At 45.8% G+C, this 17,823-nt stretch overlaps 1 protein-coding gene across 7 annotated transcripts in view; it reads left to right on the forward strand.

Moving 5' to 3' along the window:
* SNAP47 (synaptosome associated protein 47) overlaps positions 1-8,330 on the forward strand; it is a 30,281-nt gene extending 21,951 nt beyond the window's left edge. For all 7 annotated transcript variants that reach the window (XM_079946958.1, XM_079946957.1, XM_079946960.1 and 4 more), the window contains exons 4-5: positions 353-489; positions 3,257-8,330. In XM_079946958.1, coding sequence (XP_079803084.1) covers positions 353-489; positions 3,257-3,403 — 284 coding nt within the window. In that variant the 3' untranslated portion in view covers positions 3,404-8,330. The remainder of the gene's footprint in view (positions 1-352; positions 490-3,256) is intronic.
* The last annotated feature ends 9,493 nt before the right edge of the window (positions 8,331-17,823 follow it).

Genomic DNA, 17,823 nt, shown 5'->3' on the forward strand with positions numbered 1-17,823 from the left:
AGCCTGGGCAAAGAGGTGTCCATCAACGCCCCCCCCCCCCCGGTGAAAAGTCCTTCACATTATGGAGAGGGTGTGGGGTATGGGCATAGCTGTCAACTTTTCCCTTTTCTTGCGAGGAATCCTATTCGGACTAAGGGAATTTCCCTTTAAAAAAGGGAAACGTTGACAGCTATGGGTATGGGCTCAATATAGGGTTGCCGCTTTGGGTAGCCTACATTTATATCAATGTACAGTTGTGTCCCTGGTATGTGAAATGGTTACCCTAATGAATAGAAAGCTTTGGATTTTTCCAAATAAAATATGTCAAGTGCTCTTGTTTTCTGGATTCCAACCTGCCGTCTTCTTCTTGCAGCAACAGGACTGATAGGAAACATAGTGCAAGCTGGACCAACACCCTCCTCCTCGCGAGGAGCAGGAGGAAGCCAGCAGGCTCAGATACAGAAGCAACAGCAGGTGGTTTCAGAGTCTGAAACTCAGGAACTCAAACAGGTACGTCAGCATCATTTCAGGCTGATAGCAGGGTGGGCAGCCCAGCTTCTTGGTCCGCAGCATACTTATTATGCTCCCATTTTTCAACTAGGGACTCCCTCCTTTCTTGCTGTGTGGTTTGTGGAGCATGGAGTAAATGTCTAGAAGGGAGATGGTTAACTTGTTTGTATTGCCCAGCCAGGGTCTGGCTAGTTCTAACATAGGAGCAGGAGGGAAGGAAAGTGTAAATACTTGCTTATTTCAAATCAGAATTACTCAGCATAAAAATGCATACCAAAATGGAATGCAAGCTCTATTAAAAAAAAAACATGGTTCATTCAAACTAATGTGGCCTCCAGCTCACAGCTACCACATACACTGCCTCTGCCTCTTATCTGCCTGACATTCCTGCTTCTTGACCTCCTGGCTCATAATTGCCCAGCCTCCTGTACTCTGGTTACACATTCCCTCCCTTCCTGCCAACAAAACAGAGCCTCCCTCTCCTTAGAACCCATGTGAAGGTTTTCTTTCCCCACACAGCCTCAAGGAAGAATTCTGGTACAAAGCAAGCAGAATCGCCTGTGAGGTAGGATGTTTAGCTTGAGGAATTTTGTTGCTTCTTCACGTGCTGGTCCTATATTCCAGCTATATTCAGCTAGAGCAGAAATGGTGGTAGTATTTTGAGTCAGTGCCACATACTTGGTTGACCGATCTACCCTAATCTTACAATAATTAAGTGCAATTTTGGCTCAGGCTCATGAGATACAGGAGAAGGATTGGGGTTTGTTGAAAGAATGCAAGTTTCCAGAGAAATGTGGCTATCTAGGGCTTGACTAAGACTTTCCCGGGCTCATGAGAAGAGCCTACTGGATCAGGCCAATGGCCCATCTATTCCAGCATCCTGTTTTTACGATAGCCAACCAGATGCCAATGGGGAAATGATGTCAGAGAAAAGGTTAGCCTTCCACTCCATTTCTAAACCCCTTTTATGCAAGCTGAGTTGCACCCAAACTTCCAACAGTGGGCTCTAGTTGCCTTAGCAGAGAAGTCCTATAATCTTTATAGAGAATGTTACCTTGGTCTGTCATTGGAGGAAGGGCCGATGAACAGGTGTGAGTAGCTGAGAGGGCACATCTCAATTTTCATCCAGTTAGAGGTGGATCACTGCAAATTAGCAACTCAAAACCCATTAAGTGTCTTCCTGCTGAGAATTTTTCCTTTACCAGAGGCAATGAAATTCCAAGAAATGAGGGAATGGGATGCACAGGACTTATGATGAGTGTTGATAGGTACTGTCCTCTCCTGCTAGAATGTAGAAACTCATTCTGGTGCCCATGTTTGCAGCTGTTGATAGAGCAATTCACATGTTGACAACCCAGACCATACCATGGTTTACTCCATGACCGTATAGATGGATACTGAGAGAGTGGGAATGAATTGCCTTTGGACAAGTGCACAAAGTGTTGTGCTAAGAAATAGGTGCATGCAGTTCAGTGCCACAGAGAAGGAAGCTGTTCAGCAATGTTTTCCCTGAAAGGCTTTTTAATTGGATCATGCTGTTTTCGGGCTAAATGGGGACACTTGTTGAATGTCTATAATTAGCTGGTTTGCATAACAGAGTTTCCTTGGTTAATGACAGATTATCAGATTTTGGGGAGCTGATTACCCAATACATGCTATCATGTTGTACAGTAAAATGAGGTTTTCAGTTTTGATTTGTAATCCATCTGTCCAAATTAGAGTTTGATTTTTTAAAAAGGGCACTGAATCTTTTAGGAAGCCGGTTGAGCCCAGGCTTCAATGACCAGACATCTTGTCATCATTTTACTCCACCAAAATAGCCATCTCTTTCTCTCTCCCCCAACTTGGCCCAACCTCAGAGTCAAACCTCATTCTCACACGAAGCAGCCCTAGCTGCAAAGCTGCTGAAAGAGGAGGATTTAATCCAGCTGTTGTCAGATTCTCTGCTGGAAAAAAGAATGGATTTTTATTTTACTCCCTTTTTATTTTACTGATGCTGCCTATGCCTCAGTTGGTCATTACATTGCAGATGGAAAAGTTATTAAGGCAGAACATAGAATTGATGTTTTAGCTACTGAGGTGGAAATCATAGGCACACTTGACTGGAAGCAAACCTCACTGTACACAGTTGTAGTTACTTTGGTGTAAGCATACGTAGGAAATTCACTTACCATCTGTTCAGGTTGAAATGTGTGTTAATGATGCCTGGGTACAAGCAGCAATAAAACTGTGTGTGTGTTTATGTGAGAGCCCCTGCATACCTGCACACATGTTCAAAAACGAGCCATTTTTTCTGGAAAGCAATGTTGTGAAGATACTCCATCAGTGCCTATCACAAATAACTGAAATTGAGCACCATATCTTGTATGTGAGCACCATATCTTGTATGTGTCTTATATTGAAATAATAGGGGTTTGGGACAAGAAGACCCTTGTCTTGTCAGTCTTCTGATATTGATCCTTCATCGACAGAATTTCCCTATCTATGCTGCCTCATCCAGCCCAAAAATAATAATCAGCAGATTGGTTTCACATGCCTACATCCACTCCCTCCACAGTGGAAGACAGCCCTCTTATCAATTAATCAGAGGAATACATTATTTGGGATTTTAGATAAGTTGTAGGTCTCTTCCCACAGTGTATTTTTTCTATTCTCCTCACCCTGCAGTAAAGAATCTGAAAGATTTTGCAGGGTATTGTGCTGATTGCTGGCAAAGCTTTTAACCAAGTGTTGCTGATAAATTGATCTTGGTGTCTTTTCTGAACAGATTCTCCGGAAACTCAAGAGCCTGGCCTTGGAAACGGAGACAGAACTGGAAAGGCAGGACGAAGCCCTTGATGGCATCACTTCTTCTGTGGATCGAGCCACCATGAATATTGACAAACAAAACCGCAGAATGAAGAAACTGACGTAGCGCCCCCGGGAAGCTGGTTGCAGAGATTGCAGCTTAGAGCTCAAGCCATAAGATCTCCAATGTTTGTGTTATCTGACTGAATTCCCGAGAGGGCTTAGGACTGGAAGATGAAAATGATGAGCAATGGAGGTGATTTTGATAAGCCCCTTCTAAATTGCAGTGAAGTTCTGCTAAAGTGTGAGGAGCTTAATCTCTACTGCTGGAATCGGGCTGTATCCTGATTTGTGGCAGATTTGAGAATACTCCCTTGCATGCTCATTGACTTTTTGAAAGAAAACCGCACTGTGCTTCAAGGGAATGAATAGAATACAGCAGTGTGCTGGGGAGAATCCTGAAGTCCACTCATGGTAATGTAGGCAAAGCATGATTTGCAAATGATGCATTTTATGACTAACAATAATTGAAAATTTAGAATAGCACCTTTAGTTGCTGTGTTTATTCAGCCATAAGGGAACTGACATGCCTTGGCAGCATACGATCAGTGACTCACTATACCTGCTGGATTGGGGCCAATATTTATTTATTAATTTATTTATTTAGCTCACATTTTTATCCTGCCTTTCATTCAAGGAGCTCAAGGCAGAATATATGCTCTCTTTCTCCCTGTTTCATCCTTACAACAGCCCTGCGAGGTTAGGCCAAGACTGGCCCAAGGTCGCCCAGTGAGCTTCATGGCTGAGCACGAATTCGAACCCTGGTCTCCTGGGTCATGCTCCAGCACTCTTAACCACTACACTGCACTGGTGTATCCATATTTTCCAGTTTTCTGTTTCTTCCAGCAGTGACCCAGATGCAGCAGCTCTTTTCTGTTTCCAACAACTTTGCATTTGTGAGATATACTACTGCTTCTGAACATGGAGGTGCCATTGGACTATTGTGGCTAATAACCGGACTAAAAATGCATCAGTTTGCCTAATCTCTTTTTCAGGCCATCTAAACTAGTGGCAATCACCTATTGACTTAATTGGAATCACTGTCAGTTCGTGCCAGTGACCTGGAAGTAAAGTCCTCTTCCATTTCTACTGTCTTTTCTAAACAGATACTTAAGAGGAAAAGCGTGAGGCACCTCTCTTTGAAAAGCCAGTTTTAGATGCCTGTGATACACTGTACATATTTAATATAATTGAAAAAAGAAACAGCTGCAATGTTTGAATTTCATTGTTCCTATGGTTATACAGTCTATTTAGCTGAATATGATTGATTTATTACCAAGAATTACTTCATAAAACAAGTTTTAGATGTGATGTAATAGTTTATAGGAAGAATCCAGTCCTCCTTACCTTTGGGTTTTCTGGTGTTGAACACAGTAGTTCAGTGCCATTCTAAATTTACCTCGGCATAACCATGTGTCTTACATCAAAGCTAGTTCTAAAAGATGAATTTGCCGATTTATCATTATTCGTTCTGGAATTACTGGACTCCGTGAGAAACTTGCGATCCAGAAGTAACATTTGTGAATTAAGTGTCAGATTAAGTGTTTTCTCCAGCACCTGAATTTGAATTTAGGGGCAGTTTTTGCATTTCAGCCAGAAGACCCATTAGGTTCTCTGAACGTCTACAGACAAAAATGTGTTTTAGCTGTACTTTAATATTACTCACATGTATATTGCCTGCTAATTGCACTTTTAGAGCAAATTAGTTTGAAAAAAAAGTAATGCTGTGCCAAATTTAGGTGAGGTTCCTTTTCCAGTGCATGGGGTGGGGGTGGGGAGTGAGTGGAATCTTTGAAAAATCCTATCCACTATTCCCAATATTTAGAACTTATCTTTTTTTTGCAGGTGTTGTTACCCTGCTTCAACACACATACTTTACAAAACCAAACAACCACACCAGAATCATAGAATTTTAGAGCTGGAATGGGCTACAAGGGTCATCTAGGCCAACCCACCGCTTGCAGGAATATTCTGCCTAACAAGGGGCTCAAACTCACGACTCTGAAACAGGTGTGATCCTGCATTGGAAGGGATTGAGCTAGATGACCCTCAGGGTCCCTTCCAACTCTACATTTCTATGATATTGTGGATCATGAGTGACTACACAGCCAATCAGGGATCACATATTGGACACATGACTACTTTGCTGGGCTGATGCTCCCTGTCTTGCTCTTGTTTGTTTAGTCATGTCTGACTCTTCGTGACCCCCTGGACCAGAGCACGCCAGGCCCTCCTGTCTTCCACTGCCCCCCGCAGTTTGGTCAAACTCATGCTGGTAGCTTTGAGAACACTGTCCAACCATCTCGTCCTCTGTCGTCCCCTTCTCCTTGGGCCCTCCATCTTTCCCAACATCAGGGTCTTTTTCAGAGAGTCTTCTCTTCTCCTGAGGTGGCCAAAGTCTTGGAGCCTCAGCTTCACGATCTGTTCTTCCAGTGAGCTCTCAGGGCTGATTTCCTTCAGAATGGAGAGGTTTGATCTTCTTGCAGTCCATGGGACTCTCAAGAGTCTCCTCCAGCACCATAATTCAAAAGCATCAGTTCTTCGGCGATCAGCCTTCTTTATGGGTCTTACTCTAGTTTTTATTATTTATTACGCTCTTCACCCTAAGGTCCCAGAGTAGGTTGCAGCATTAAAACACAACATTTAAAGCAACTTGCAATCATAAAATTAAGGTGGGTCCTAAAACAGTACACCTCGAGTGTGAAAAGCCAGGGTAAAGCGGTGCATCTTCAGCATTCATTGGAAGCTGTACAATGAAGGTGCCAACCGCTGTTATGTGGGCAGGGAGTTCCACAGCTTAGGGGCCACCACAGAGAAGGCCCTCTTCCGGGCCACCGCTCCCTGCAAGCCTTTAAGGGTGGAGGCACTACCAAGAGGGCCCCTCTGCCGATCTCAACACTTGAGAGGTTCTGTAGGGAAGGAGAAAGTCTTCCAGGTATTTGGGGCTTTCATTCTGATTTGCAACTTAAGATGCACCCAACTTAAGATGGTTATGATGTTGTCCATTTGTACTATATTACTTTCAGCAATGCTTCCTTCCAGATGTGGGACCCCTATCGCATTTTGCCTGGCTTGTCTGCTGTTTACTTGACTAGATTGGGATGAAGGAGAACTGGCAACAAGGACATGTTCCCTCTTCCTCATATTTTTCTGCAAAGGCATGCCAAAAAGGAAAAAAAAGCCAGCCCCAAAGAGGTGTGAGTTTTGGGGGACAAAAGTGCTCATGGGACATCTCCAAGCCCCATTTTGACTCAGCGGTAAAAGGCGCTTTGGCAAATTAATGACTGGCTTAGTGTAGCTTGAGATTTCACTGGCCCAGAGTCCAGCTCCTTTGTTTTAGAGCATGCCATTTTGCAGACTTGGATGCTATTTTATCTGGTGATTATTTTGCAATCATGATCTTTGTGGGACTGTGCCTTTATTCAGTAAAGGGAGGTGGATTTTTTTCAATTCTTGGTGCTGTATTTCAGGCACTTACCGTGAGATGCTTTATTTCTTCGTTACACTAATTAAGCAGCAGAGCCATTAAACATGTTTGGAATGGTCAGCTGGATGCAAAGCCTTGCATCCTTTAGTGGTGGATGACTTTGAGATCTTAAGACTTCCATGATGAACCCAAATCATAGTGCCAACTTGCTAATTTTTTAAACTGTTTACTGCCCATTCTGATTTCCCACTACCTTTATGATTGGTTTGTACCTTTTGTATGCCACACCTGAGGCTGTTGACCTGCATCCCAAACACTTTTCTATCCATAGTAAGATGCAGATTAGTTTGTATACGGTCCAGGTGTTTTGCCAGCTTTGTATTACTGTGAGAAGAAGCTTATGTTTACAGTGTTCGTGTATTTAAATATTGTTTCTAGCCATCATTTGATATGACGACGAGCCATATTTTCACATGATTGAAACCACATTTCCCATGATGCTTTACTTGTGAGGGCAGACAGATCGCTTCGTACAATGGCTGCTCCACATGCTGCATGGATTTTAAGGGTTCAGAATTTAAAGCAGAATATTTGGGGAAAGTATCCTGAATTTCAGGGAATTAAGTGAAAATTATCAACTGATGCCTGCTTAAAGGGAAACTTAAGTTCATTTTTATCCTATGAAAAAACAACAACCCGTTTCACAGTTGAAATGCATTCAGGGGTGGTTGTGTTTAAGCAACTGTACCCAATGATTTTGTGGCATTCAGTTGAAATTGAGGCAGCTTGGTAAGGGTGCAGAATACAAACCCATAGAAAGGAATAGAAGCAGCAAAAGAGCTTCAGGCTTGACCTGTCCGTATCTTAAATTGCATAAAATCAGATTGTTCTAACACACTCAAATATAGAAAGAATACCTGTACATAGCACATGCACTTTTATTAAGTTATGTTTATCTTCTGTCGTTTTTTCTAACAAGGCCTTGTTTTTTTTAAATTTTTCCATGAGTTGTGTTTATTTTTGCTAATTTCTCTGACTGGGTTTGAATTCCTTGACTTTGCGAGGTGGGGAGTGTCATCAAACAACCTTGATCAGCGAATGTTCAAAAGGATTTTCCAAGTTCAAATTGGGGTGTTCATTTGGCCGTTTGTAGCACATTTCTTCCTGCCATTAAAATGGTGGCATATCTTCGAACACCAGACTGTTTTTGCTTATGGAAAGACATGCTGGTGTTGGATAACTTTTGGTAATGCTAGCCTGCAACCCTTTTAAAGAATGGTTGCTTTGAGTGTCCTGCTCAGTTGTGTGCGGGCTCAGTTTCATAAACTGCTAAATGGTTTGGGAGCTCAATTTCATGCAGGGCTTTCCCTGCCTTGTTTCCTTCATCTAATTCAGTGCTTCCCAAAGTGGGCAGTACCTCCCCCGGGGGACAGTGGGATTACCTAGAAGAGATATAAATGATTATCAGACTTTGAAAAGCTGGTATCACTGGATCCAGTCCCTCAATGTTGTTGAATTAAACTAAATAGTTTTCATTGGATTTTGAATAAAGGTGCAATTAATTGTTCCTGTTTTGTATTTCATTGTGTCGATACCTTCATTAGTGCGTCATGCAAACCGCTATTCTGAGTAATGCTTTTTATAGGGTGGCGTAGGGGGAACTGCAGATAATAATAATAATAATTATAATAATAATAATTATTATTATTATTTATTATTTATACCCCGCCCATCTGGCTGGGCCTCCCCAGCCACTCTGGGCGGCTTCCATAAAAACCAAAAATACAGTAAAATATCACACGTTAAAAACTTCCCTGTCTTCTGAATGTCAGGTAGTTGTTTATCGCTTTGACATCTGCTGGAAGGGCGTTCCACAGGGCGGGCGCCACTACCGAGAAGGCCCTCTGCCTGGTTCCCTGTAGCTTTGCTTCTCGCAATGAGGGAACCGCCAGAAGGCCCTCGGCGCTGGACCTCAGCGTCCGGGCTGAATGATGGGGGTGGAGATGCTCCTTCAGGTATACTGGACCTTTGAGGCCGTTTAGGGCTTTAAAGGTCAGCACCAACACTTTGAATTGTGCTCGGAAACGTACTGGGAGCCAATGTAGGTTTTTCAAGACCGGTGTTATGTGGTCTCGGCGGCTGCTCCCAGTCACCGGTCTAGCTGCTGCATTCTGGATTAGTTGTAGTTTCCGGGTCACCTTCAAAGGTAGCCCCACGTAGAGTGCATTGCAGATGAATTTATGGAACCAAAGGAGCGGTGGCTTGAAAAAGTGTGGGATCTAGGTTCTACGCACACCTCTCTCTCTCTGTCTGTCATGGATGCTTTAGCTGAGATTCCTGCACTGCATGGGGTTGGACTGTGTGATCCTTGGGGTCCATTCCAAATCTACAGTTCTATGATTTCATAATTCTATGCTTTGCCCAGGCAAGCAAAAGACATCAGAGTTCCACGACCAATTCCAACCAGACACACACTAATGGAGGGTGTGAAGGATACAGGTGAGGGGAATTACTAAGGAGGAGATGTGGCCAGCAGAGAGTCCTGAGAGTCAGATGGAGAGGACTAGAAGGCTGTGTTTTACCCCCTCAACCTGATATTCCCTATCACTGTCTGTAATGGTTATAAGGGGTTACTTGTGCGTAAGTTGCCGTTACTTTCGGCTAGATTGCCTGGCTAACCATCCCTCGGCTGACAGCCCTCACTCCGTGGCCGTTCAGTCGCTTGCAGAATCCGTCAGTGAGCGTTTCTTGAACCTCTTCCAGCATAGAAGCTGTTTGACGCCACGTCTCCGCCTACTCTCCCTGCGCTGGACTCTTCTGCGCAAGGAAGCAGTGGGCAGAGGCGTGCCCGTGCTCTCTCCACTAGTCTCGGGTGAAGAGTCTTGGAGACCCCTCTCCATCTCCCTCCCTTCTCTACTGGTGTTGCGCTGAATTCCTTCCCCCCTGCTGGTCCCCTCTCCTGCATCGCTCGGGAGCCTTGTCACCACCTCTCGCTCCGATGTCAGTTCCCTGACACTGTCTTAGATTGCAAACCCCTTGGCCTCTGAGAAGTGTTGTGCACGTTAACGGTGCTATAAAATAATGTGCCCTGAGTGCACCTCTGACTCCTTCAGTTCACACTTGGTGAGTTGCCCGTGTCTAATCCCTTTCCTCTTCTTTACTCCCCATCACACGGTGCCCCAGGGAGCTCATTGCATGCTATGGTTCTACACTTTTAGTTTGTACAAGTTTCTACTTGGCTTCTACCCAGTGTAACTCTAAATAAACATACTGTTGGTGCAAGAATTTCTGCTTGTGCAATGGAACTTCCCTCCTGCTAGATCTGTTCCAGAAGAGCCTGCAGAACATTTTCAAGGGATGCATGGGGGAGGAGGGGGGAGTCCTGCAGCCCAGGCGGAAATCCTTGTGCTAACAGGGCGGTTACTTAGCACAAAATCGGATGCAAGCTTCTGTGTCTGCAAAAATGGACTTTAAATATGTGAGGATTTCTGGTGAGATTTCAGAAATGCGGTGGAACATGAATTCCTATGATTCTTCAGTTCCCTGCGTTGTTTGTTGTCCCTCCCCTCCGATTAGCAGAAACCTCAATCAACAATGCAGAAGTTACACAAATTTGCTGGCCTGCAACACATGGCAGGATTCCATTTTCCTGTTTTCAAACTTTTAGAACACACACAGCCCTGGTGGTGTGTGATCCTGTTTGAGGTGTGGGGCAGGGAACTTCCAAGGGGGAAACAGGCCAGCTTTGGCAAGCGAGGCCCCTCTCCACCCTTCCATCTTCAGGCTTCCCTAACAAACTTGGGAAGCTGCTGTGTGGGCCTGTCTGGAGGAAAACAAACTCTGGTCTCAGATGGAAGATGACGGTGCTTAGTGTGGGGAGATGCCCGATGCGAGGAGCAAGGGCTGTGGCTGGCTCTCATTAGCGTGTCGAGACAGAGCCTCAATAGGAACCATCTGGACCTCTGTGGCTCTGAGATGTCCGAGGAACGCAGGCGGAGAACGACGATGTGCAGCACGTTAGAAAATGACGGGGATGCCTCAGGCAGCCAACAACATGTGGTGAAACGAGCATCAGTCTTCGATAAGATAATCTACCCCTACGTCTGTCAATGAGGTTTCTTTTCGTAACAGGGCCAGCTGAAGAGCAGGCTTGGACTTGGATCCTGACCCCTCTCATTTGTGGCATTCCCCACCTGTCCTTGTGGCTGTGAGGATCCTTCCCGGTGGATTGTGGGTAAGGTTTTCCCTTCCTTCTCAAGTGTTGCGTTTGGCTGCAACAGCAGACAATGTGGTCAAATCAGCAGAGTCACTCTTGGAGAAACCCAAAGTGCGGAGAAACGGAGATCGTCTGGACTGGACAATTGAGGCATCGAGTCAAGCGGCCGGGGAGAATTTATGGCCTGGAACTATGAACCTCAAAGGCGCAATCTGCTGTGTCCTCAAAACCTCTTCCCTTCCTTTGTGGGCATTGCAACCCAAGGCAGGGTTTCTGCCCTTCCATATGACTTCACTGCACTCGTTCCCTGAACTTCCCTCTCTCCCATCAGCAAAGCCAGCAATATTTATAGCTCTTGTTTTTCCATTTCCCCTCTTGTTCTGAGAAACTACCAAGGGATTTGGGAAGGGCCATAGCTCAGCGGTGGAGCATGTGTCCGGCATCAGGAAGTCCCTGATCTGGCCTCCAAAATCTCCCATTAAAAGGATTCTTAAGTAGCAGCGCATCAAAATTTATAAAATCATGCAGTGCTTCTCCCTCACAATGCTGTCACTTGAGGCTCAGGTGGCCTCAGTGCCTTCCATCACCTTCGGGCTGGTAGCCCAGCCACACCCCTATCTGGACAGGGATAGCATAACTACTGTTGTCTATGATCCGGTAACCTCAAGGTTGGATTATTGCAATGCGTTGTACATAGGGCTGCCTCTGAAGATGCTGCGGAAACTTCAGCCAGTGCAGAATTCAGGTTGCTCACCAGGACAAAAGGGTTTGAGCATCCTGGCCCAACTGTACATAGGGCTGCCTGTTAGTTTCTGCGCCGAGGGCCTTCTGGCGGTTCCCTCATTGCGAGAAGCAAAGCTACAGGGAACCAGGCAGAGGGCCTTCTCGGTGGTGGCGCCCGCCCCGTGGAACGCCCTCCCATCAGATGTCAAAGTGATAAACAACTACAGTGGTGCCTCGCAAGACGAAAAGAATCCGTTCCGTGAGTCTCTTCGTCTAGCGGTTTTTTCGTCTTGCGAAGCAACCCTACTAGCGGATTAGCGCTATAAGCGGCTAAGCGGCTATTGGCGGCTTAGCGGCTTAGAAAAAGGGGGGGAGCGAAAAAACTCGCAAGACTCGCAAGACGTTTTCGTCTTGCGAAGCAAGCCCATAGGGAAATTCGTCTTGCGAAGCGCCTCGAAAAATGGAAAACCCTTTCGTCTAGCGAGTTTTTCTTCTTGCGAGGCATTCGTCTTGCGGGGCACCACTGTACCTGACATTCAGAAGACATCTTAAGGCAGCCCTGTTCAGGGAAGTTTTTAACGTGTGATATTTTACTGTATTTTTGGTTTCTATGGAAGCCGCCCAGAGTGGCTGGGGAGGCCCAGCCAGATGGGCGGGGTATAAATAATAAATTATTATTATTATTATTATTATTATTATTATTATTATTATTAATTCAAAGTGCTAGTTTTGACCTATAAAGCCCTAAACTGCTCAGGACCGCCTCTTTCTGTATGAACCCACCCGGGGAGGTCCAGAGGCTGGCAGCACAAAAACACGGCCGTTTTTGCAGTGGCTCCCCAACTGTGGAATGCTCTCTCCAGGGAGCTTCAGCTGGCACCTTCATTATATACCTTTAGGCACCAGGTGAAAAGGTTCCTCTTCAGCCAGGCCTTTGGATGATTGACATAATGCCCTTTTTAAATGGGGAGGGGGTTACTGGTTTTTTTAAATTATTATTAAGTATTTTTTATTTTTATATTGAGATTTTATGTTATAACTGCCCTGAGACCTGTAGGTACAGGGCAGTAATAATAATAATCATCATCATCATCTATTATTTGTACCCCGCCCATCTGGCTGGGTTTCCCCAGCCACTGGGCGACTTCCACAGAAACCAAAAATACACTAAAATGTCACACATTAAAAACTTCCCTGATCAGGGCTGCCTTAAGATGTCTTCTGGATGTCAGGTAGTTGTTTATCTCTTTGACATCTGATGGGAGGGCGTTCCACAGAGTGGGCGCCACCACCGAGAAGGCCCTCTGCCTGGTTCCCTGTAGCTTTGCTTCTCGCAATGAGGGAACCGCCAGAAGGCCCTCGGTGCTGGACCTCAGTGTCCGGGCAGAACGATGGGGGTGGAGATGCTCCTTCAGGTATACTGGGCCGAGGCCGTTTAGTCTTTAAAGGTCAACACCAGCATTTTGAATTGTGCTCGGAAATGTACTGGGAGCCAATGTAGGTCTTTCAAGACCGGTGTTATGTGGTCTCGGCGGCTGCTCCCAGTCCCCAGTCTAGCTGCCGCATTCTGGATTAGTTGTAGTTTCTGGGTCACCTTCAAAGGTAGCCCCACGTAGAGCGCTTTGCAGTAGTCCAAGCGGGAGATAACTAGAGCATGCACCACTCTGGCGAGACAGTCCGCGGGCAGGTAGGGTCTCAGCCTGCGTACCAAGTGGAGTTGGTAGACAGCTGCCCTGGATACAGAATTGACCTGCGCCTCCATGGACAGCTGTGAGTCCAAAATGCGCACCTGGTCCTTCAGGGGCACAGTTACCCCATTCAGGACCAGGGAGTCCACACTAGCCTGCCTCCTGTCCCCCAAAAGCAGTATACAAATATTATTAGTATTATTAGTATTAATAAGTATTGTTGCTGCAAATAACAAGGCCAGTGGAAGTGATGGTATTCCAGCTGAACTATTTAAAATTTTAAAAGATGATGCTGTTAAGGTGCTACACTCAATATGCCAGCAAGTTTGGAAAACTCAGCAGTGGCCAGAAGATTGGAGAAGATCAGTCTACATCCCAATCCCAAAGAAGGGCAGTGCCAAAGAATGCTCCAGCTATCGCACAATTGCACTAATTTCTCACGCTAGCAAGGTTATGCTTAAAATTCTACAAGGAAGGCTCAAGCAGTATGTGGACCGAGAACTCCCAGAAGTGCAAGCTGGATTTAGAAGAGGCAGAGGAACCAGAGACCAAATTGCAAACATGCGCTGGATTATGGAGAAAGCTAGAGAGTTCCAGAAAGACATTTACTTCTGCTTCATTGACTATGCAAAAGCCTTTGACTGTGTCGACCATGGCAAACTATGGCAAGTTCTTAAAGAAATGGGAGTGCCTGATCACCTCATCTGTCTCCTGAGAAATCTCTATGTGGGACAAGAAGCTACAGTTAGAACTGGATATGGAACAACTGACTGGTTCAAAATTGGGAAAGGAGTACGACAAGGCTGCATTTTGTCTCCCTGCTTATTTAACTTATATGCAGAATTCATCATGCGAAAGGCTGGGCTGGATGAATCCCTAGCCGGAATTAAGATTGCCGGAAGAAATATCAACAACCTCAGATATGCAGATGACACAACCTTGATGGCAGAAAGTGAGGAGGAATTAAAGAACCTTTTATTGAGGGTGAAAGAAGAGAGTGCAAAATATGGTCTGAAGCTCAACATCAAAAAAACGAAGATCATGGCTACTGGTCCCATCACCTCCTGGCAAATAGAAGGGGAAGAAATGGAGGCAGTGAGAGATTTTACTTTCTTGGGTTCCATGATCACTGCAGATGGTGACAGCAGCCACGAAATTAAAAGACGCCTGCTTCTTGGGAGAAGGGCAATGACAGGCCTAGACAGCATCTTGAGAAGTAGAGACATCACCTTGCCAACAAAGGTCCGTATAGTTAAAGCTATGGTTTTCCCAGTAGTGATGTATGGAAGTGAGAGCTGGACCATAAAGAAGGCTGATCGCCGAAGAATTGATGCTTTTGAATTATGGTGCTGGAGGAGACTCTTGAGAGTCCCATGGACTGCAAGAAGATCAAACCTCTCCATTCTGAAGGAAATCAGCCCTGAGTGCTCACTGGAAGGACAGATTGTGAAGCTGAGGCTCCAGTACTTTGGCCACCTCATGAGAAGAGAAGACTCCCTGGAGAAGACCCTGATGTTGGGAAAGATGGAGGGCACAAGGAGAAGGGGGCGACAGAGGACGAGATGGTTGGATAGTGTTTTCGAGGTTACCAGCATGAGTCTGACCAAGCTGCGGGGGGCAGTGGAGGACAGGAGTGCCTGGCGTTCTCTGGTCCATGGGGTCACGAAGAGTCGGACACGACTAAACGACTAAACAACAACAACAAAGTATTGTTGCTGTATGTCAGCCTTTGTAAACCTAGTGCCTTCTGTTTGATTTGATTTGGGGGAGTGGGGAGTGTTGTGGTCCAAAACAAATCATGGACATCAAGTTGTCTGCAGCATCAGAAGGAAATATTGCTGGGAATGGGATGCCAAAACCACGGTGAGCAAGAAACCTGTGCCCATCTAGTCTAGAACAGACTTTCTACGTTTGTTTCTCCCCCCAAAATGAATGGAGGTGTTTGCATCCCTGCTGGAGCCTTATTAGATCCCATTTCGGTGGCTTTTGAGCCTAGGCATTATTTTGCTTCCCATCATTCCTTTCCCCTTCCCTCCCTTCTTTTTGTTTTCCTGCCTCTGGCATCGGGTGGCTTGGCAGCGGCACGGCCAAATAAATGTGCCGTAATGGAAGGGAGACAGCTGTGCCCGCAATTACCTTCTCTGTCTGTATCTGTGACTTCATGGCTGTAAACAACCTTCGCCACCATATAAATGGCTAAATTAAAAACACATTCGAGGCCCCGGAACAAAACACACCTTGTGGTTGCAAATCGAGTCGAGTTGAGATGGAGGATGGTGCTCATTTTCAAAGCAGATGTCTTTAGCAGAAAGGAAATATTTTTTAAAAAAAAATATATATATTGCCCCCAAGTGAAAATGTTCTGTCCCAAGTCCCTCTCCCTCTCTCTCTCATTCTCTCTCTCTCTCATTCTCTCTCTCTCATTCTCTCTCTCTCTCTCTCTCTCTCTCTCTCTCTCTCTGTGTGTGTGTGTGTCACAGTCACATATGCACATAGGGCTGTTCACAGGAATTGGATGAGACTCGAACCAAATCGGGTCAATGTGGGAGGATTATCGGATTGCTTGAATCAGGATGGGACAGCCCCAGATCTCTGCTGGATGGCTCAGGTTTTTCAGGTCAATCTGGGGCTGTCAGAGCATGGGGTGATATTATTATTACTAATATTTATAAACTGCCCTATACCTGCAGGTCTCAGGATGGTTAGAACATAAAATCACAATAGGTAAAAGGTAAAGGGACCCCTGACAATTAGGTCCAGTCATGGCCGACTCTGGGGTTACGGCGCTCATCTCGCTTTACTGGCCGAGGGAGCTGGCATACAACTTCCGGGTCATGTGGCCAGCATGACTAAGCCGCTTCTGGCGAACCAGAGCAGCGCACAGAAACACCGTTTACCTTCCCGCCAGAGCAGTAGCTATTTATTTACTTGCACTTTGACATGCTTTCGAACTGCTAGGTGGGCAGGAGCAGGGACCGAGCAACGGGAGCTCACCCCATCGCGGGGATTCAAACCGCCGACCTTCTGATCGGCAAGTCCAAGGCTCTGTGGTTTAACACACAGCGCCACCTGCGCCCCTAAAATCACAATACGAAAACACAAAATGCGTATTAAAAACTAAAAATCAGCCCAATAACCTCCCCCTCCCCAGGATGTCAGGCAGGAAGAAGGAGAAATTGCAAAGCATACAAGATTGGGAGCTACCTACTTGCGTTTTCAAGAGGAAAAGTTTGCTGCAGGGGAGAGTCTGCTGGAACCACCGGGTCAAAGCTTTTTCACTTGCTTTGCCCTACTGCCCTGCCTGGTGGCACCTTCTAAAACAAAGATGCTGCTCAAATATTTTTTGTTTTCATTCAACATTGTACTTACCTGGCAGGGGAGACACCTTGATCATGGATGCGTTTGATTTTTAACACTGTTAAATTGTTTTGAACTTGTATCATTTGCTTTTCCTTTATTTTTGCATTTACAGTATTGTATTTGTATGCATCTGTTTTACTTTTGCCTTGGGAACCCTTTGGGTAGTGTAATGGTTCTAGGGGGTTGCTCGTGCGTAAGTCGTCGCCACACCTGGCTGAGTCACCTGGGTGAACCCTTTCTGTCCGGACAGCCACCCGTCCGTGGCTGTCTCAATCACTGGCAGAATCCGTCAGTGGGCGTTTCTTGAACTTCTTCCAGCAAAGAAGTTCTTTGACGCCAAGTCTCCGCCTACTCTCCCTGCGCGGAAGTCTTCTGCGCAGGGAGGGTGTGGGCAGCGGAGGACCCGTGCTCTCCCCGCTGGTCTCCGGCGAGGAGTCATGGAGCCACCTCGCTGATTCCTCCATCTGCCCCCCTTCTCCACTGGTGCTACGCTGATTTCCTTCCCCCGCAGATGGGCTGCCTCTCTCCCTCCTGGGACGCTCTCCGGCATCCCTCTGGAGCCCTCCCTCCTCCTCTGGCTCCGATGGCAGTTCCCTGACATCCAGCATATAAATAAACAGGAACAGAAGAGAACAGAAAGTAGGCGTGGCTGGTGGATACCTTTGTATGCAGGATACGAGCCTTCCTGCCCCTCCTTCCCCCAAAACATAAAATAGACATTCAAACTACAGATAACTTGCTTTTAACAGAAGATTTCAACCTAACATTTCTCTCTTCAGAATGACATCAATGGTACTAAAATAAAATTACGGATTAAAATACGTCATATTTACATGTCTTTGTTTTGCTAAGGAAAATTCTGCGGTGAGACGCTACTCAACAGCCCAGCTTGTCAGGCAGAGCCCACGGGTCTATATGGTCAGAAATGAAGGAAGTTCCAGCCAAATATCGGAGCAAAACAGTCGTCAGTAGACCAAGATCTTTATTGTTGCACAACAGGTCCCACAAGAGTAATAACCCCGAGCACGGGGTGACATCTTTTAAAACTTCCCCCAGAATACACTTCAAGCAGC

The sequence above is a fragment of the Podarcis cretensis genome (genome assembly GCF_951804945.1).
Source record: "Podarcis cretensis genome assembly, chromosome: 12".
Taxonomy (NCBI): Eukaryota; Metazoa; Chordata; class Lepidosauria; order Squamata; family Lacertidae; genus Podarcis; species Podarcis cretensis.